The sequence below is a fragment of the Aspergillus brunneoviolaceus genome, assembly GCF_003184695.1.
Source record: "Aspergillus brunneoviolaceus CBS 621.78 unplaced genomic scaffold BO95scaffold_78, whole genome shotgun sequence".
Taxonomy (NCBI): Eukaryota; Fungi; Ascomycota; class Eurotiomycetes; order Eurotiales; family Aspergillaceae; genus Aspergillus; species Aspergillus brunneoviolaceus.
This window is the reverse complement of record NW_020290808.1, coordinates 152,842-173,237: the sequence shown is the minus strand read 5'-3', so window position 1 is coordinate 173,237 and position 20,396 is coordinate 152,842. Positions and strand designations below refer to the sequence as shown.

The window sequence follows — 20,396 nt, the reverse complement described above, 5'->3', positions numbered from 1 at the left end:
CCTATGCATTAGAAGAGCCTAGGACTGGATAAAGCCTGAAGACTGCTGCACTAAGTCAGTCCGATTCGGCTATAAATATTTAATTCGACTTGGCTACCGCACCAGCCGATGCGGTCAGATGCAGTGCAGCAGAGCAACACAGTCTCACATTACTCTGGATGTCTTCTAGAAATACCTGAAGCTTCGATGTAGCACCCGCCAAGAGCTGTCCGTGGAAGTCCTTCCTGCTTTTTCAGGTTCTAGTAGAAAAGGAAATCCGTCCAGTCGCAAGGCACGCCATGGCATGCAGAGATTACAGTAGTCCTATTTACCCATGCATCGACCCATCTTCGTGGTTTGGTAGTGCTACAGTACTGTGTGAATATACGAGCTTTGCCTGCAGCCAATGATTGCTGCGTTTGGCCGGATCTAGCGCAGCTGAACCTATTTCAGGAAGCCCACGGTGCACACTGAGCAAGAAGACGGGCACACTTATACGAGAAGGCGTTGCATGGTCCGAAGGCAGAGGAGGTGTAACAGGGACCTTATTTCTATAGGAGGGAAATAAGAGTTGAATTCTTCACATATGATCTACCAATGCTCAATTATACAGTGTGCTGTACTGTGTGTACTATGTATAGGCTACGGCCAGCATAGAAACTCAAGCAACATCACCGGAGCATTGGCCACGGGTTTTGAGTCAGGCCCGCAATCCTGTAACTGAACAGTCACTCCGCAGATGATCCTTAGCCTCTTCAGCCCTACACACTTGTCGAAATCTGGTGGGCTGTGATTAACCTGGCCCAAGGCTCGCGCAATCCCGTTTCAAGCTGGGTGTAAGCCTGCAAGTGATTGAGCCGCAAGTGTACCATAGCATGATCAGTATGAGCAACTGAGGGCCATGAGGCCCGCCCACTGAGAGTAAATGATGAATTGTTGGCTCGCTAAGTGCCATTTGGGGCTGAAAATGATTCTAGACAATGGTGCGAGATTATTGGTCCCGTTGAACGTGAGGGGATGTTCTTCCCCTCACTTGCCCCCTCCCCCCCCCCTCCAGGGCCTCGTCCCCGGCATGACAAGTAGGAGGCCCAGTAAAAAGAACGTAGGCGCTATCTACATTGGGCAGGACCCTGTACTGCTGTGGCCAGGCTAATTGAATAAAGTAACGACCTTTAGCTTAGGTACTTCCCTCTCAAAGCATATCTGTCAAGCTTTTACAGAGCGCAATCGCTACGTAAACGCCCCTGAAGAGGCCCTTGAAGTGTTTGGCTTACTATAGCCAGAGTACAAAGGCAAGTTGGAACCAAGTGTTAAAGCATGCGGTGGTACCGTACCATATATAGGATGATGGCAGTACACCTACATCAAAGGATGGGAAATGGAAAGCCCTAATCCGGTAAGGAGAACGGGGGCCGTTTCTAGCTGCGAGACAGCAAACTAGGCCCGGGAGGGGGTGGAAGGGGGAAACTCACTTAGAAACGAAGTGGGCTGTGCTTTTACGCTGAGATATGCCCCTAGACAACAGCCATGAGATTCTGCAATGGGGAAATCCCATGGCTCAACTGACATACATTCGAGGATGACTGGCTGCCCTCTTCAAGGGTCAATGATCGCGACCGAATGAAGCTGATGGAGGAAGCAAGGGAGCATCATATTCCACACAGCGCGCCTCTTTATCTAGACCAGGCGTTCGGGGCCGGTGAGATCTTTATCCTTAGTGTACTGCCAAGATCAAGGGGTGCAACGTGGTCGAAGTCAAGGCCGTGCACTCAAGGCTCGTGTTCATATCCTGTTGCAGTTGGCTCCGGCCTGCGCTCGACAGACAGGCACTATGCTGGCAGTCACTAGAAGGAGTAATAACCCTGAGTCTGGCAGCTGAGAAGTCCCCCGGGGCCTTGTAGCACCTAATAGGTCGTGACCAACTTGGCGCCCTGTTCTGGAAAACGCGGGGCCCTGTCGCGATTGGGCTTGGGGCTTGGGGCTCATCCCTCTTGTGCATCATGCATGGCGGGAAGCCATTTGCAAGGCAAGGAGGCTATGATGCTCCTGATCACTATACATTGGAGCACTAAATGCTAACTAACGAGCCTGTGACTACAGCACGTAGACGAATTTGATAAGTGTTTGCTTCTGACATTAGTGCCAGAGAGATCTCAGTGCGGCAGGCGAAACAAGACTGCTGAACCTGGAACATACCTGGAATCAACAAAGAATCTTGTGCGTGGAGCAGGGTTTTAAGCTGAATTAGAACGGCGAAATCTCTGTTCAGCGAAACAAACAGCCATGTGTTCGGGTTATATGAATTCGGTAGCCATTCGATATATAGAGTCCCTTACGGCAATTGAGGTCAGAGAGCGAAAGAAAAACTTCTTCGTTTGTTCCGCAAAAGTGAAGTTTGGTTTCATTAGAAGATTCCAAAGCTAGTATTCTTGCCAGAGTAACAGATATCACTGACACGTCCTGATGAGGAACAGGCCTGGCGAGATACCGTGCTGCGGAAGTAGACACCATATCTGAGTGTAAACTTACTGACGATACATACTAGTAATACATGGGGTGGGACCCGATCAAATCATTAATACTCCGTACCAAAGTTGCAATTTTTCAGCCCCCTCCTTGGGTCCAGATCTTGCACTGTCAAATGTCAACCTTGAAGTCAATCCATGCACGCGAACTGTGGCCGACCTACTGTACTGTACTCATCTCCCTAGTACCTGTTTCATAGCTAAGGGGATCGGTCTACATTGGGGCCATTTCTCTACTGACCCCGAATTTAATTGGTATGCATGCCATCGTACTGCTTTCCAAGGGCGCTCAGACAGACCCCTTTCGGGAGTTGAAGTGGTTTCTTTATAAATCCACAAGGTAGTCCGTCTCATGCCCCTGGATGAGCTGTACTTAGTATGCGGTAGGTATGCTTGTACATGTACAGCCCTCGATGCGAAGCTTCCCCACAGACGTAAATGTGCGAGGATTGACATCCAAGGTAACCTAGCGCTTGGCTGTGCAACAGTTGGGCTTCTGCTCCAAGGAACTCGGTTGGTCCGAGTCAAACGCAGAGGTACTGTACCTCTTTGGACAATGCTCGCTAGAACAGCTTTTTCTTTCTTCTTTTCAGTCTTATAGTCCTTTGGATACTGTACGATAAACGGCTCTCTCAAAAACTGGAGATTAGATCATTCATGTCCTTTCAGAGGAACTGCGACAGGCCACTGTCATTTGAAGTCAAGCTGAGGCAAGGTTCCTGAAACCTCATGTCACATTTACAGTACTGTGTACAGTACCGTACCTCGTACAGTTTGTACTGTACATAGAAAACAAACGAAGGCAGACTGCGGACCGAGATCGACCAGGCATCGGGGTCATTCCAATTTCCTCCTCCGAAGGAATGCTGCGGCCGATTGCACTAAGTACGGGGAAGACCGTCTCGTGGTTACTGATGATGATCCACCTCGTAACTGATCGGTATGTGCAGTATGGAACCACATGGGTGAGATTGGTGGACAAACCCGAAGTTGGTGTCAGTCTAGCACAGCCTGATAACATGCCTGTAACTCTCTCTGCCCGTCTCTCGCTCTCTCTCTCTCTCCTTGAGCCTTCTCCCAGTCTCCCTCCATTCCGGTGGTGTCGGCCATCGGGGGTCCGCTAAAACAGCCTCATGGTCTACGAGTAGGATTGCCGCTAACCCACGCCAGCCATTAGTGACGCAGCCCAGCCCTGCACATCGGTGCATCCATTCGGGTAAGGTTCCTTACCAACACATGGTCGAGCCATGCATTCATTCCCCCCCTCCCCCTTCGTCTCCCCCCCAGTCACCTTCCCCCCTCTTCCCCCCGTCTTCCACGGGTAATAGGTCTAATGGAGAAAGTATAAAAACCAAATAAATACAAGATAGATTTAAAAGATAATCAAATAAGACCGATCCAGAAAATCCCTCCTTCCCCATTCTCTTGTTCTAAAATGGGAAAAGCAAAAGAGAAAAAAAAAAAAAAAAGAGGGAGAAAAAAAGGGAACCAAAATACAATGAAATTAAAATAAAAATAAAAGGATAATAGTCTTAGGAGCACGGACTAACACGGTTATCGCAACGGTTCAATCGAACCGTCACTGACGGACTACTTTCATTCGGACCCGGGGCTTAGCAGGCATAAGCTACAGACCTGTTCGCCAGCTGATCGACCCATGGCTTTATTTTGTTTTAAATACTGATTGCCTCCTGCACATCTCTCATGATTCCCGAAAGCAAAGGCTGTGAAACTTCTAAGGCTCATTGCTATTACCTGCGCGACAGTACGCGACTATATAGTTGACCTTATATCCTCTCTCTCCCTTCAGTTGCCATTGAGAGCAACACCACCACATACTTTGCGCCTGGCGTACCGGTAGCTTTATACATCTCTCTTCCCAATGCCCAGCATGCATCGTTCCTCCAACTACTCCTATCCTCAATCCTCCAGCTCGAGAAGTTCATCGAATCATGCTTCCAGCAGCGCCTTCAGTCCCAATGCCAACCCTAATGAAGATTGGACCAAGATCTCCGATCTTGCGGAGAGGCGCCGGATACAGAATCGAATCGCGCAGAGAAACTATCGTAAGTTCCTGATCTTGGCGAGCTGGGGAAATAATGACTAATCAACCTCGTTTGTCTGTAGGCAAGAAGTTAAAGCGCCGCTTGGAAGATCTAGAGAAGAGAGCGGCGACAGCCTCGACGTCGCCTGAAAGAACTCTCGAGCGATCAGAACCACCGAAGGCGGTACCTACGGCCAAGTCAGGTCGTAGCCGACAGAGTCGGGCGTCCAAATCCAGTCAGAACACCACAAGCCACTCGCCCAGTGAGCGAGGCTCGTCCTACGACGGTTACTCCACTTCGGATGATCGAGGGTCAATGTTTTCTCACCAATGTACCCGTCAGCTTTCGGCATCACCACCCCCAGTATTTTCATACCCATCCTACTCGCATTTGGACCCGTATGGTCACTCGAGCTACGGTCAACCGCCGTCATATCACTCGATTGGAAGCAGCTACCATGATCTGCCCTACCACAACGAATACAATACTCACCTGCCTTCGATCCTTCCCGTCGCCATCTCAGCCACTGGACCATCGAAAAAGCCTCATTCGTATGCCGACGATGAGATTGTTAGTCCGTTCAGTATGAGTTATGCCTCCATGGCGGGCATTGATCTCTGTCCAACACCACAACACCTACCTGAGACCAATATCCCTGTACATACCCCTCTCTCTACACGACACATGTCGGTACTGGAGCTCCAGGGTTAATGGTGCTAATTCTGTCTCTCAGATGCCACCCTTGTCTTCAGCCCATAGCGATGGTCACTCCTCACCGTCGACCCCAGCAGAGCCTTCGCTGGGGACAGGGCCCCTCACACCCGAGTCGGGTCCGTGCTCTCCCCACATGTATCCTTTCCTATGACTGTGCGACTATAAAGTCTTTCCCCTGCTGGGCTTTCTTTATATCCTCTTGCCTTCCATTTCTCATGTTTACAAACTATAACGACTGCAATGATGCATTATTGGTATTCGGGCTTCAGGCGGCTCTACAACTTCTGTTTTCAAATATATGGTGTCCCCAGGCCCCTCCTTCCAGAGCCTGCTTGATTGATTGCTTAGAATAGTTCTCGTTGATTTGTCTTTTGTGTGTGTTTTATCCGAAAGACGGAGAGTTCAATCCACATTCTCCAAGGGGTGAATGCTCGACTAGGCTTCGAGGGATCAGTCAAAGAGTGTCTCTTTTGTTATGGATCTTGGACGCAGATAGAGGCATGGGGTTAGCGGCGTTCTTGTCACCAGACGGCCCTTTAGGGGTTTATTGGCGAGATTGGACTATTGAGGCTGAGCGCAAATAATGATACAGATCAATTCAGTTTACTTCAATTAGGGAGCATCTTTCCAAGGGGTTAAGTCCGAATCTGAGCGCGAAAGAACAAAGAGACTGTGTGAGGTAGTTTTCTCTAATCGAATCTTTGGGCCGGACCGGTGGAGTAGCTAATTAATCTACCATAGCCAGCTAGTGCGCGCAGATGCAATCAGGCTAGTGTACACACGTATATACGTATTGCCTATGCGTTGACTCAACTCCCAGGCCTAATGTACCTATATATGATTAGTATACCCTAGTAAGGTAAGTAAATGAAGTAACTAGGTACGTACCGTGGACCACAGCTCGAGGGTGGGGGGTGGGAGGGAGGGGGGTGTGTGGGGTTTGGGTGGAACTCGAAGCCAGGGCCCTTCCACCAGATATCTACTTGGCTCACATGTATGATTGGCTGGCTCGTCTGCACCATTTCAGGTTCCATTGTTTCTTTTCAGCCCCCCCCACTGCATTAGGGCACAGACGTAGGTAGTAGGTATCTATAGTGACTGTTGAATTACTCGGTATCTACGGAGTACACCCAGTGACCCTCGAAAAGCCTAGAGCCCGCGCTGAGCACTTTACCCTGTTTGGTAAGGCGTGCCTGCCATCAGCGGCTCGTCGGTCGGCCGCCCCGTGCCTTCCATTTTGAGTAAACCATGAGTGTCGCCCGCAGGCGCCCGCGCCCTCAGCTCCGGCTCTTCCACTCAAGCTTCCTCTTTGCTTGGGTCACTTTCACCATTTGTTTTGTACATACCCTACCTCAACAGATTGGCTCTCTGAGTTACATGCATCTCAACTCAAGTCGGAAGAGCGTGAAGCAGCAGCAGCAACTCCACTTACTCGGTACAGTACCCATCTGGGAGAATCACCCTCAATGGGGCCGAACATTTCACAACAACCGTGCATGATTGGTTGCCCCCCCCACCCCTTTCCCTTTCTGTCTTCGCTGCTCGCGGCGAGCCAGAAAAGGACTTTATATTAGGTTAAGGTGATCGCAAGGCCTTCCACTTTTGGGGCCGAGTGGTTTGCCTGGTCTGGATATCTCACCAACCGGAATGCAACCTTTGCAGGGATTTCTTGAATCGAGCTCAAAGACTTAGACTCGACCGCCAATCACTGTTGGCCAGTTCCTTTCCATCGATACGGAGACAGCGAGAAGCTTCAAGGCGGCTCTCTCTTGATCACAAAGACTCAAGGACTTTGGAGCCTTGGTGGTGAATCCAAAAGATCCTTAACCCACAAACCTCCACCACTGTAGCCGCTCAGCGCCTGGGCCAGAATCTAGCCCGGGCAACCGTGCCGCTCCCGATGATCCCCTCCCTTCTCCTTTGTTCCCCAGCAAAATCGAAACGGCAATGGTGGGATTTGAACGGGAACCAAAAAAAAAAAAGAAAGAAAAAATTGACAAGAAAAGCAAAGAAAAAAGGAGAAAAAAAAGAAAAGAAAGAAAGAAACCAACCACCGCTCTGTATGTGTACAACTGACTGATCTTGCTTTTCATTCCATGCCAGGAGGCTCTGCTCAAGTGGCCTAAGTGACGTATGCCACACGACTGCTGGCATGCTGCTGCTGCGCCTCCACACACCCTGGCAAGACGTGGTACAAATTATGTTAGCATCGACAGATTTGGGGATTCCAAATCACTTTCTTGCGCATCCTCACCCTCAACAGATGCTAGCTGACTTGCACCCAGGCTAGTTCATGGGTCTCGTCTCAAGTGTGCAGTTTGGATCGTTGTTCGGGTCTGTATCAGCTGAAGACAGTCTGGACCTATAACCCATGATATCTCGTCGTATTCCACGGCTTAGCCCGGGGCCGTTCGCTTCAGATGGTAATCGTACTCGGAATTAATGCATATCACCGACTCTTAAAATCGGGCTACTCCACGAATCGCACAAGGGTTATTTTTGGTCGCAGTCAAGGCAAGTTCTGCTTATGACGATGTCCTCCTTTCTGAAACACGCACTATTGCTATCCCCGCGACTCTAGACTAGACAGTGCTGAAAATACCAGAGACCGGGCCTTGTTGGACAACACAATTGCGACGTATTTCACTTCTATGATTTCTATGATATCCACCTATCTCGAGAACATCGCTTTTCTCGTCCCTTTCACCATCGGCTACAGCATAGAGCTTACCTTGATTCCAGGTCCCGGGTTATGGGTCAAGATTCTTTCGATCAGAGGGCAGCCTTGTCACCCCCTTCCTCAGTAGAAGTGGCAGCCTTAGTCCGCTAGATGCGAGCAAGTAAGCCCATCCAACCTCTCGGGACTAAGTCAGGGCCGGTTACATGTGAGAATTCGTCCGGACCAATTTGTCCATACACCCCTGGCACCCTTTGAGGTAACTCTTTCATCGCGGTATCGTGCAACACACCGTGGAGATACAGCCCAACGGTACCAACCAGGATAGCCCTCTCCCGTCGCGGCTGAGACTATGATTTGAGTCACGAATTATTCCAACGTTGCAACGATCCCAGACACCCCGGCACCGGGTTACATGGAATTTGGGCGATTCAGAGGACAGGAACGCATCCCTGCCTTCGAAAGGGCTCCCCTCACTCGGTCGGAGCTCGTATAGACGGGCAGCCATCGGGTCACGCTAATGTGAGGTCCCAGTAGCATCGCGTGCAAATCCATCAAGCATGATGAATGGAAGAAAGACAGAGTAAATCAAGCAGAACAATGGGGGGAGAAATAAAAGACGAAAAGATGAAAAGAAATGAAAACAATAAGAACCGACGCGGCTCAACCAAAGGTCTGTCGGTCATAGCCAAGGGCAGACGAACGGTGAAATCCGACCCCGTCTATGCCGTAGACAGTAAGTGAGCGGACCGTGCATCATATCGGCAAGCACATGAAGACGCGAAGATGCCTATAGGATTGGACGGTTGGACGCCTAAGAGGATTATAGAACTGATAGATGTCCCCATGCACACAACCAGGCTCATGCCGCCGATTACAATTGAGAATATATCACAAATCGGGACCTGAATAAATAATGCTGACCGAGGATTTTCAACGGTGACAATATCATCGTCCCCATACGCATCATCACTTTAATTCTTCCGATAGTTGAAGATTACGGTCGATGCAATCAGATGTATGTATCCGAGCCCCCCCCCCCCCCCCAACTGCATTGTTCAGAAGGTTGCCTGTTCTTAATATATGGACCACGTGCGGAGCGGCCCCTCCGCCAGGAGGTACGGCCATAGATAGAAATCTGCACTCGTCAGATCTGTGGCTCTCTAGTGGTGTACTGTACTCCGTACTCCTCCGTAGAAGCAGGCAGGTTTCGACTCTCCACCCCTCCCAAAATACAGATGAGTGATTTAGGTAACCAATGGTATATATGGTTAAGCTACTTGTGCTGTTTATTTCTCTCCCTATTTGATTTGCCCACAGTATCTCTCTCTCCTTTTTTTTGGGTCTTGCCTTGGGTTGTCGGACCTCTAGGTTGGTATGCCGGATACTCTGTAAGGAGCGAGAAGTAAATTAGCCATTGGCGGTTGTCACCTGAGGGCTACTACTACTAGTTACCTAGTTAGTTAGTTGTTAGGCGACTATGACTGAGCCTAGAGCGGACTCGGACTTCGCCGAAACGCAAACCGCCCCCCCCCCATTCCCCAATATACTGTACTAACATACCTGCTGTAACTTGTTACGGAAAGTCCGAATGCCCCCGTGATGCTGGTCCCGGCAGTATCCTCTCGCTTCTGGTTCAGAGGAACACCAGACAATACTGGGGCTCGGTGAATTTGCTTCTTTCCTGGAATTCAGACACTTCTCCTGCGCAACTACGATCCAATTAACAAGCTAATTGTCCGCAGCGAAAATAATCTTGTGCATGGTGTATTTGTACTGTATTTGTGAACGTGAATCTGCACGCCAAAGACGATAACTTGACTCAACGACGCCTGAATGCAGGTCAACAGGAGGAGCGAAGCATAAGGCAACGTGAGACAAGATTACTGAACATGTGTAGATATATGAGCTTTGGGCCGATACGCATGGCAGCGAACGGACTAGGTGGTGTTTGCCGGCAGCGGTTTGACTCCGTTACGGTGCAATTCGAACCTCGCTGGGAGGAGATGATGGTAGACAGACAAGTCGAATGAGGAAAGTGAATTTAAAAAGGCAAAAAGAGAAACAGGAGAAAAACTCAATCCTTCAAAAGAGCAAAGGAGTCCAGGAGACATGAGGAGGTTGCGTTCACACAAGTAGCCCAAGAAAAAAAAAGAAAGAAAGAGTGCGACGTTCTCATCCAAGCATGATCACGAGTACTTCAGCCAGCTTCTGCGCCGTTGATGCTCATCTGATCCGGGTTGTATCGGCGCCTTCGCATTGGGGCTTTCTTCCGTCTGGCGATGGCGGCGTTCTGAGCAGCGGTGCCGTTGCCACTACCCATCTCCATATCGCCATCGTTGTCGGCCTCTCCATGTAGCGCTTCGTACCGAGACATCTCGTCCAGCTCACGGATATCAATCGGTTTCATGCGCAGCCACTTCATGCGCGGGCCTGACCGTGATCTCTCTGAAACGCGGAATCCATAAATTCGTGATTCATAAATGCGGCCCGGGCCGAGACCGGGGCTGAAATTGACCGTGCGCATGCCGTTGATCTCAATGGGCTGGTTAGGAGGGGGAACATCTGGAGACACCTGGTTGTTGATCGAGGAAGATGTCAAGGAGGAAGAACGCGTGGGAGACAGAGCTGACAGGGAATTGTCCATCCGAGATCCGATGTCCAAATCGGGGAAAGTCATAAAAAACAGGCACCCAAAGGTAGTACCGAAGAAGGCGCCATCGACCGAGTGGAAGCGACTGTTTGGAGGTGTGTATAGGTCCTGGCAGCTGGGACAGAACAGTTTGACTGTCTCCTGCCCCGGGGTATCTGAGCGACCGACAGGCAGGACCCTGCAACCATTGCAGTACACTCTGGGACAAACACCGAAATGTTGCATCTCGTACTTCTCAAGCATCTGTTGAATGCCAGGCCGCGAAGTGATGTACCGTTGATGAATCAAGCCGTACAATAGCTCGGCAGAACTCTCAATCACACTCAAATCGCTTGCCACCCGTGCATGCCTGCGCTCTCCAGCTCTCCGGTAGCCCGGAGGCTTGTCATCGCCCAGTATCTCATCTTCATCCTCTTCCTCTTCCTCTTCCTCCTCATCCTCGTCGTCTTCCTCCGGCTCCACGTCCAAGATCATTTCCAGCGCCTCCTTGTACATGGGCACTTGCGACTGAAGGCCAGTGAGGTTGAAGTCATCTTCGATGAAATCCTCTGAAACTTCTGCGAAGAACTCATGGCCCATCAAGGAGCAGAACGAGGAGATCCATGACTCCGGTGCACCTTCCGACGACGACATATCGAACGAGTCCGACGCGGATGATGAGGGCGTTGATTCAGACAGTTGACTCAGATCCAGCCTGTCTAGGCCGTCGGCCAACGCCGAACCTGTCTCTCTCGACACGTTGCCGAGCTAACGGGTGAAACCAGGCTTCCGATATGAATCTCGTTCCGAGACAGAGCGCGGGCTGAAACCTGCACCGGCTATATCGAGTGCCGGGTACAAGTTTAATCGTGTTCCTTGCGGTACTCCCTTAAACAAGAGGGAGAAGATACGAGGCACAGGGTTTCAGGTGCTAAGTGAGAAAGGGCCGTGGAAGGCAAACTGCTGAGATGGTCAATTAGAAACCGTACATCATCTGCCTGGCTGATAAGGCGAGGGGTCATTGGCAATGTGCGGGCCGGCGGATTATTGTGCGATGAGGGATGTCGACGATAATAGTTTGGTGTATTGGGGCATCCACTAACCAGCGAATCACTTAAATGGACATGAAACGTCACAGATCAGGCTCAGAAGCAAGGTCCAAGAGTCACCAAAGGAGTGGCAAGCTAGGGATGAGGCTGGATCAGGCACTCCCAGCTCGGTTCTGGATGGATGGATCGACGGAGGTTGTCGAGGGGCTTCCGAAATTAGATTCGTGGGGCGGTGAGAGGGAACGAGAGATAGAGGCGGGACTTGAATTTCAGCTCATTGAAGGCAAGAGAAGACCAAGACGAAAGCAAGCCCGCTGGTGCCAGCACTCATACCAGCATGAGATCAAGTTTTGTTCCGATATAATATAATGGCAACCGTTGCTCCTTCTCTGGGAAAGCATCGGAGGTGAGCCTTTCATGTACTGCACCCACACGATCACGTGATTAGTTTTACACCACCCTCTCGACGACGGATTCTACCGAACAGACGAATTACTATGGATACTATGAATGATCAAGGCCCTAAGTCTGGCATGAAGAACGATTCGGAAAGCTCTCATTCATCGGCGAGGTGATAGCCACAGACAGGCTGTAGCCACGTCCTGAATACAGCTCAAACATCTAAAATAAATTCCGTATAACACGCGACCATTCGCCTTCATCTCCAAGAACACCCGACAACCCTTCCCCGGTGTTTTGGATCTCCCCATCCTGGCCAATAAAGCCATTAAGGCTCTCTGACGCCCCTCCCGAAGTCATGAAATTGCCAAAACCCCCAACCGCCTCGAAAAGATTCGTAAGTTCATGGCTCATCTGCAGCCCATTCAGCGGGCTGTTTCCTAGCTCTCCAGTGCCATTCACCGACCCATACACCGAAAGATCCTCGATCTGGTGGCCAGCCAGTCCGGCCATTGCGACAGCCGCGGAAGAATGAGGGTCGTTGGAATCAGTGCCAAAAGGTCGTACAATGACACCCAACCGTTCGCCTATCTTGCGGAGACCCTTGATTGTCTTCCAGAGTCGCTTGGATACATAAGATTTGGTACTGAACCCGCTGACCAGCTCAAGAGCCATGTAAAATTCGTCCCGCACTTGCCGGTTGAAGTCATTCGGTGCATGGCATACAGCGAGGAAGAGGACCGCTAAGGCGGCGACTAGAAAATAGTTGAAAGTGATTTGCTGCGTGCGATAGATGTCGGACGTCCCGTTGAGCCGAGTGAGCACTCGAATCGTGTCTTTTGCAATATCCACCACGGTCTGCGCGTGACCTTTGTCTTCCGCGATGCTCACCGCGGAATGCAGCACCGGCCGGTAAATGAGGATCCGAAGCTGATTCATGCGTAGATATAAGAGAATCCTCAATCTTCGAAGACCTCGGCTAGTTGACTCACCGTGGTGATGCTTTGGAACATCGACTGGGTAGAACTTCAGCCCATCCGGAACCTGTTTATACCATTGTAGAATCTGATAGTCCAAATAGCCAATCTCATCGCGTCGTATGTCAGTTGCTCCTTCTGAGCCAAGTCCAGAGTACCATATCTTGGAGCTGATACGATTGTACGATATCATGCACCTAAGATAAAGTAGAGACGCGTCCTAAGGATCGGTTAGCTCTACGAGTAACTGGTTCGATGATCGAACGACGGCGCTCACCGGCTCGGGCAGATTGGGATCAATGTCTTCATCTTGAATGATGAAGGGAAGCCCAGTACCAAAGCTCCAACGCCTGTCCAAACTATATACCGACCAAAAGGTCTTCACAATGGTAGGCCACTGGTCTTCGTTGGGAAATGATTTTGCCAGCGCATCTCGTCGGTGCAGGCCCATTTCAAGACACATACGCGCTGCAATGCCAACGATACGGTATGCCATGGCATCATCATCCGAATGGAAATGAAAGGTTGCCTAGACACACGGTCAACAATCGTATTTTGGTGGTTCCAGAACAGGACATACCATCAAACCATATAGTTGAATAGTCCTAATGTCCAGTGGATCCCAGATTTTAGCTTCAGCAACCGGCTTGACATTTAGGTACAGGCGCCGTGCTAGCTCGCTCTGGCCGCCCCCTTCTATCACCAAAGTGATTGCGAGAATCATCTTCAAAAGAAGCGTGCTATCGTCATGGAGGCCATCTGCACCGGGGAGACCTCTCTGTGCAAAGCCAGTCCGTGTTGCAGCTTCCACAAATGTGTAGAGCAAGTTCACTTGTTGCGCTACCTGTTCAATATCTATGAGAGGATACATGATTCCAACTTCCTCCTCGTACACCTGGCAAAGTCGCAGGGCTTCATCCCTCTTGATAACCCATATCGGGTCTTTAGTTGGATGTATTGTGGAAACAAGCTGTCCCACATGCGGAGGTGAACCGGCAGGGGTGGCATGTGCTGTGGTGAGATCATCTGTTATCTCCTCAGCTGGCGCAATGCCCATGCTCTGCAAGCTGGAACGTGCGACATCAAAGTTGAAAGCAGAGCTAGTAGGGCCCTGAAAGCGCGGATGCTTCATGCGAGGTTTCCCCAATGGTGCATGCATTGGCGTGAAGACTGATTGGGAGCCATCTCGAGAGAACCCATCGAAGCCCGGTGGGTCTAAAGACGATCGCTGAGACCGAAGATCCTTTAGGTTGGAAAAAAGACTATTGACTTGATCTTGCAAAGTCTTGATTTGGTCTTTCATCGAACGAAATTCTCTATGTAAGATGTTCGGTGAGCCATGGCGCCTCGGGGGTGTATGTGACGCGGAATCAAGGGAATCATTGCCCAGTCAACTTACTCGGAATCCTTGAAATTGTTGTTGCAGCAGTTCGGGGCATATCGGCCTAGGATAATCACTCAGCTTGTCCCTTGCATCGACGTCATCTCTGAGTTACACAGCCCTCGCGGTGACAACTAACACTCGAGATTAAGGTGTCCGCAGCGTTGGCAAGGTACCTGGCCGTTGCACTTAATCTTGCGCCGTTTGCATTCATTACTAAACACAAAGGAAAGGACCCAGCCTTGTGTCAGCAAATTGGAGTCCCGCAAATGACTGAGGTCTGGGATTTTGTCTCGGTGGATTTTAGAGCCGGAATCATACCATGCGATAGAGATGTAGCGATTCCGCTTGGTGCGAGTATGCGTTCCGTTAGTCTGTTCCGCCTTCCTCTTCGTCGCATCGGCGGCCGGGGCTTCGTTCTGGTCCGTGGAGTCCGGCTGGGGTGGTGCCATATCAGTCTGGGGAGACTCAGAAGCCATTTTAGGTGAGAAACACGATGCGACGATTGCTCGTTGGCGTGGAAGCAAGCAGTGACTGGTGCGGATAGATTCCTTCTCCTCAGCGGATGGGCGCGCGGGGTTTCCGTTTTCCCCAGACGGGTGAACGGTCGGACTGGGTCCCGGTTACGTAGAGTGAGAGAGTGACTCTAAGGCGATAAGCTTATCACTTTCCAAGTTAAGAATTGGCCCAATTTGGGGAAGGGAACTGGTAGAAGCTCGGGGCGGAAATTTCCCCAACCTTCCAGTCTCCCCCCAACCATGTTGGCCTGAAATTTGAAAACACCGCACCAGAATATCTGTCTGCCAGATCGATTTACTAGTTATATCTCACCAATCTGGATGAAAGTCCCCCAACGGTCGTGTTACAATAACCTCCGGGTATGGAGGAGGCACTTTCACTGCAACCAACCAAGCCAACAGTGCCTCAGCTCTTTCTCCACGACGGCATCGCAACGCCAGTACCGCCCATTGGAATCCCTCGAGGATTTTAAGCCCGACCACTTTCGTCAGGCATACTTCATCCCTGAACACCCTATAATCCTCCCCCTCCGATATTTTCAAACCCTTCCCGCCTTCGAGAAATGGTTCCGCGACTCGCCGTCCCGATTGGACACCGCCTATCTCAGTCAATATGGCGCGGATGCTCTGGTTCCCTTGGAGCTGACACAGGCTCCTGCTAGAACTAGTACTGGAGCGGGTGAGCATGGCTTTCGGCAGTTCTATGCGCCTTTAAGCCTATTCCTCGAATGGATATCTACTGCGGAATCTCTCGAATCGCACACTATGCGTCTGTACCTGGCGCAGTGCCAGCTCCTTGACTTGCCGCAGGTCCTTCGCGACGATCTCCCCACCCCAGACCTGGTTGCGCAGGTAGGAAAGGGCGATGTCTACGATACAAACATTTGGATCGGATATCCGCCCACGTATACCCCTCTTCACCGCGATCCGAACCCAAATTTGTTTGTCCAGCTGGCCGGACGGAAGGTGGTGCGATTGTTACCACCCTCGGAAGGGCAAAGGGTATTCGGCGCGGTGCGACGCCGACTGGGGAAGAGCGCCGGCCGCGAATCTGCTGCAATTCGGGGAGATGACATGATGCACGGCGAGGAGAGGGTGCTGCTTGAGCAGGCTGTCTGGGATGATGCAGCTACCGAATCTAGTGGTCCCATCGGATTCGAAGCGCACCTAGAGGCTGGAGACGGTATGTTCATACCTCGAGGATGGTGGCATAGCATCAAGGGACTGGGGGATAGTGTGACTGCTTCGGTAAGATCCCATGCTGTCACGTTCGCCAAAGGGAGTTTACTAATCTTTCACCAGGTCAACTGGTGGTTCAGATAATAAGTGCTGCCAAATGCAGCCATAGTCCGTGGATTGTAAAAAAAAAAAAAAAAAAAAAAGTAGAATCGAATCATATGTTTCCCCGTCTATAGTATACAACTCTATTATGGGAAAGGGAAAAAGAAAACAAAAAAACAAAGAAGAGCCACCACAAACAGGGGGAAGAGTTTTCGATCGCATTGGAAGCACCTCGAAGCCTGTATTCTCAGTAGTGAAGCTATAGAGGGCAAGTGTCGGTTGTCCCTCACTAAAGTTCTAGAATCCTCTCCTCGCCGCGGTCCCGCCCAAGAGCTCCCTCTCACCACCTTATTCCACCTCACAAGATAAAAAATCCCTTTATTCCCTGTCTGTCACACGTCACTCGATTCCCTTTCTCTCTCTCTCTCTCTCTCTCTCTCTCTTGCACCCTACTAAAGCTCCAGCTTAGGTAACTGACATATAATGCACATGTCTGGCCCTTTGACCCGTGCCTCTCTCCTCAACATTCTCCTCAACCCACTGCTTACCACATCCACATCCACCCGCGCATTAGCGATCAGTACGCCACGATTCCAATTCCATCTCCCTAGTTATCCGCATTGCTTCGCTACCCATCTTTACCGTCACCATAACACCAGTTTCTGCGCAACGATGTCGACGGCCACTTCCCAAGAGCCTCAGACTACGGGCACCGCCACCCTCTCTGAAAATCAGGAGCGGAAAGAATACCTGGCTCTTCCAGATGCAAATAGTGTCGACTCTGCGACGCGACAGCTCGACGTCAGTGGTGATGGGTCATCCGTGAAGCTGGACCATCTAGGCCCGTTGGTCGTCAACCAGGATGGAACACTATCGAGAATCTCCAACTGGGAGCAAATGACTGAGATCGAGCGGACAAATACATTGAGAGTCTTGGGCAAGCGGAACAAATTGAGGATGGATGCTATCAAAAAGGAACAGAACCAGGGACAGGAAAACTAGGTAGTCTCACAACTGGCACCGAGAAGAGACAATTCGGTCGCCTCGGCTGCTGGAGGGCGATTCTGCGAATCGTAATGTCTTGTGCTGTTGTTATATGCTTTCTGCAGGTTGAATAATTTACAGGGACGCCTAGCCGGACCGCGCGTCACATTCACAACTATATCTTGATCATATATCTCCCGCGTGGAGCAATAGAACACATCATGTTTGCCACCTCTCTTTGGTCCGACGATGTAAGTAGATCAGCCGAACAGCCAATCGCCAAATCGTGAGAAAGGATTACTGTGTCTTGTCAGTTCACATGAATCGTCATGGCAGTCATGCATACTCGTTGGGGGTTGAGGGCTTACCGCGAAGGTACTTCGACATAGCTCTTCGTATACTCATCTATATCATCCACACCAGTCATTATATCAACCTCTTCGGGTTTCCAAAGCTTTGTCCGGCAAAATAATTTATAGCCGACATAAATGATCGGAAACACCGCGATCATCGTGTACGAAAACAAGAATGTCGGTACGTCCCAGTTACCGGGCAGGAATACTGTGTATCCTCCGACGAAGGTCATGACGAATGTGGAGACCAAAGCTATGTAGGCGACATAAGGTTGGCCCCAACTCCGGTAGGGTAGAATCTGCCGGGCCACGCCCTGTACGATCAGAGCTTTTCTAAATCTAGTGTATGTGAAGGTGATGACTGAGAAATTGATGAGTTGGGAGGCTGTCATCTGTCACTCTGGTCAACATTCGAGCTAATGGCACGTTCTGCGAGGGGATCCTACCAGACTAACAAACCAGTTAAGTACGACTGCTGAGCCATTGGAAACCTGTAAGAACGCAAGGAGAGAGATAAGAAGCACGACCAGCACGCAGTAGATCGGTATACCCTTCTTGGTGCACTTGGTGAGGATACGTGGCGCCTTGCCATCAAGCGCAAGCCCGTAAAGGCTACGGCTGGCGCAGTAAACATAGCTGTTACCCGCGCTGAACGAAGCAAGGAGAATCATGGCATTGACGATGTGTGGCAGCACGGGGATTTGCAACCGATTCATTGCAATCACATAAGGCGATGACGCAGCGCCGGGCAAATCTTGTTCAAACGCAGCCGCCATTTCGGGGTCGTTATAAGGAACCAAAATGCCGATGCAAAGCACCCCCAAAACAAAGAATGCCGTGAGCCGAAGAAATATGCCGTTGTAAGCCTTCGGTAAAACTCCACGAGGATTGACTGCCTCCCCGGCAGCCATTGAGACGTAATCTGGTCCGGCGATGGTGAAGCTGGCCTGAATCAAACAAGCCAAGAACCCAAGCCATCGCCCAAGATCGCCAGGTTTGTAATATTCTGCGAAGGCTCCAGGATTCCTCCAGTACCGGAAGCCGAACCGGTCGCCGAGAGGATTGCCTCCAACCATCACAATAAATGTGAAGAATATCAACCCCACGCTGAGTAAGACTTTGCTGAGAGAAAGCCAGAACTCAGACTCGCCATACCATTCGACGGCAAAGAGATTCAAAAGACTAAAGAGTCAACAGGTTCAGATCTGGTTAGAAAAGTGCGGTCCAACGGTCCATCAAAATGCAGGAGAGGCTACGCACACGTAGAGTGCCAGTACAATGATAACAATCCCGGCAACTGGGACGACATCACTCCAGTAGTTGATGATCATATTACATGCCGTAACTTCGAACGGAACCATAACGGCTTCGAATATGAAGAAGTTGTAGCCAGCAGCTACGCCGAAGGCTTCGTCGACATATCGACCAGCGAATCTAATGAAAGGTGATGAGATGGGCAAGTAGGTAACCATTTCTGCCAGGCCTAGCACAAGAATTTGTTCAGCGACGGTCATACCAGGTGAAACGGATACAGGGTGCCTAGGGACTGATGATCGGCAGAAACGCAGGCGTATTCATGCTTTCAAAGGTTCTCCATCTCGAAATAGTGCAAGGCTCGAGGTGCATTTGTTGGCAGAGGTAGAACCGGAAAAAATGATTTCGGACCGCGAGGGGAGAAGCCAACAGGATTGAACAATAGGGCCTCTTACAGACTGTTATACAGAGGATGACTAGGGACCTATTCCAAGAGCATATAAGATTTGGCATTCCACGTATGGTGAAAAGAGGCATTTGATCACAAAGGCCATATGCAAAGCCGTGCTATTTCACAGCCAGATCAAATATGTGTAGCAGGCATATCCTACTTAAGTTTCCACGGGGGTTGTAAAAACGGCTCGTTCAAGTTGACCAGCAGGTCCCAATGCGTCATCCAACCAGTGGATGCATTGGCCGATTTGCAGTGATAGTTGACTCACTCATTGAGGCAAGCTCTCTGGGACAATATTTGCCGGTTTGAGATGGAAGAGGGTAAAAGTAGGGGAGGGGAGGAAGGGTAGTATGAAGACAAATCGGGGGCAGTATTGGGAAACTAACCAAATCAAAAAGGCCAGGAACAGGCTGCCAGGGCCGCCATGCATCAAGCCTTTACCAATCTGCACATATAGTGCTGTGCCAATTGTACCGCCGATGCCAATAAGTTGTATGTGCCTGGGCTTAAGCTTGCGATGTGTATGGTCGGAGGCGAATGTGTTTGAACAGACAGCAGACTCTTCACTACCATTGACAACCCCACCCTTTTCATGGGGTTCTTGGTGACTGGCAGCATGCTTGCTATCAGGACAATCTATCGTCGGGGATCGCCCCTCATGGATAATAGTCGCAATGGTCATCTGCGAAGCGTGTATATGGCCTTAACCCAAAACTGCAATTCTGGTTCATTCGGATGGGCGAAGACCAAGGATCGATAGAAGGCAGAAGGCGCTGCATGAAAAAAATGCAGAAAGAAACTCCGGAGAGGAGACCAAGGGCTAAGAAAGCAGCGGACGAAGGGAGACCGTCGTATATGTAGCAAGCCACTAGAAGCGGGCGTGAGACGGTATCATGATCGTAATCACTATGATTTATTACAGTTGCCTGCTGAATTGGCTGGCCTACCTCGGCAGGTATGTCAAGAGACACGCAAAAAAGCAAATCGTAGAGCAAGAAGGATATCTCCAGCACGGTCGACTCCATTTTGGCTCCCCACAATGGCGGGCAGATAATAAGGCCCTTACTTCTAGCCCGGAGATGGACAACAGACAAGCGCGGAGGGACCAAAGGGAGGGCTCAGAAAACCCCACAGCAAAATTCCTTAACCCATGAGGCTTCCATCAATTATATGT

At 50.4% G+C, this 20,396-nt stretch overlaps 6 protein-coding genes across 6 annotated transcripts; 3 read left to right on the top strand and 3 right to left on the bottom strand.

Moving 5' to 3' along the window:
• The first annotated feature begins 4,002 nt into the window (after positions 1-4,002).
• BO95DRAFT_265485 (uncharacterized protein) lies at positions 4,003-5,764 on the top strand. Its single transcript, XM_025581543.1, has 3 exons — positions 4,003-4,570; positions 4,637-5,206; positions 5,283-5,764. Exons 1-3 carry the CDS (start codon positions 4,457-4,459, stop codon positions 5,412-5,414), a joined length of 816 nt encoding a protein of 271 aa, XP_025438024.1. The 5' UTR covers positions 4,003-4,456; the 3' UTR covers positions 5,415-5,764.
• Positions 5,765-10,140: 4,376 nt separating this feature from the next.
• On the bottom strand, positions 10,141-11,226 carry BO95DRAFT_373031 (casein kinase II subunit beta; the record flags this gene model as incomplete). The annotated part of the gene is made up of 1 exon (XM_025583028.1): positions 10,141-11,226. The coding sequence occupies one exon, from the start codon at positions 11,224-11,226 to the stop codon at positions 10,141-10,143; it is 1,086 nt and encodes a 361-aa protein (XP_025438023.1).
• Positions 11,227-12,242: 1,016 nt separating this feature from the next.
• Positions 12,243-14,857, bottom strand: BO95DRAFT_373025 (transcription factor domain-containing protein; the record flags this gene model as incomplete). Its single annotated transcript, XM_025583027.1, has 6 exons — positions 12,243-13,217; positions 13,275-13,526; positions 13,578-14,313; positions 14,397-14,442; positions 14,518-14,594; positions 14,700-14,857. The coding sequence occupies 6 exons, from the start codon at positions 14,855-14,857 to the stop codon at positions 12,243-12,245; spliced, it is 2,244 nt and encodes a 747-aa protein (XP_025438022.1).
• A 113-nt stretch (positions 14,858-14,970) lies between these two features.
• On the top strand, positions 14,971-16,278 carry BO95DRAFT_446931 (putative JmjC domain protein). Its single transcript, XM_025587508.1, has 2 exons — positions 14,971-16,144; positions 16,199-16,278. Exons 1-2 carry the CDS (start codon positions 15,218-15,220, stop codon positions 16,217-16,219), a joined length of 948 nt encoding a protein of 315 aa, XP_025438021.1. The 5' UTR covers positions 14,971-15,217; the 3' UTR covers positions 16,220-16,278.
• Positions 16,279-16,597: 319 nt separating this feature from the next.
• BO95DRAFT_446930 (uncharacterized protein) lies at positions 16,598-17,454 on the top strand. Its single transcript, XM_025587507.1, has one exon. The coding sequence runs from the start codon at positions 16,661-16,663 to the stop codon at positions 17,177-17,179; it is 519 nt and encodes a 172-aa protein (XP_025438020.1). The 5' UTR covers positions 16,598-16,660; the 3' UTR covers positions 17,180-17,454.
• On the bottom strand, positions 17,422-19,904 carry BO95DRAFT_373105 (putative general amino acid permease (Agp2); the record flags this gene model as incomplete). Its single annotated transcript, XM_025583031.1, has 6 exons — positions 17,422-17,461; positions 17,530-17,906; positions 17,961-18,696; positions 18,775-18,997; positions 19,224-19,252; positions 19,609-19,904. 6 exons carry the CDS (start codon positions 19,902-19,904, stop codon positions 17,422-17,424), a joined length of 1,701 nt encoding a protein of 566 aa, XP_025438019.1.
• Between the last annotated feature and the right edge of the window lie 492 nt (positions 19,905-20,396).

Bases quoted from the DNA above. Each gene is read 5' to 3' on its own strand.
- BO95DRAFT_265485 (XM_025581543.1), top strand. From the start codon at position 4,457: ATGCTTCCAGCAGCGCCTTCAGTCCCAATGCCAACCCTAATGAAGATT. The intron at 4,571-4,636 runs GTAAGTTCCTGA...TCTGTAGGCAAG, and splicing joins AATCGCGCAGAGAAACTATC to AAGTTAAAGCGCCGCTTGGA. The intron at 5,207-5,282 runs GTACATACCCCT...TCTGTCTCTCAG, and splicing joins TACCTGAGACCAATATCCCT to ATGCCACCCTTGTCTTCAGC.
- BO95DRAFT_446931 (XM_025587508.1), top strand. From the start codon at position 15,218: ATGAAAGTCCCCCAACGGTCGTGTTACAATAACCTCCGGGTATGGAGG. The intron at 16,145-16,198 runs GTAAGATCCCAT...ATCTTTCACCAG, and splicing joins GGGATAGTGTGACTGCTTCG to GTCAACTGGTGGTTCAGATA.
- BO95DRAFT_446930 (XM_025587507.1), top strand. From the start codon at position 16,661: ATGCACATGTCTGGCCCTTTGACCCGTGCCTCTCTCCTCAACATTCTC.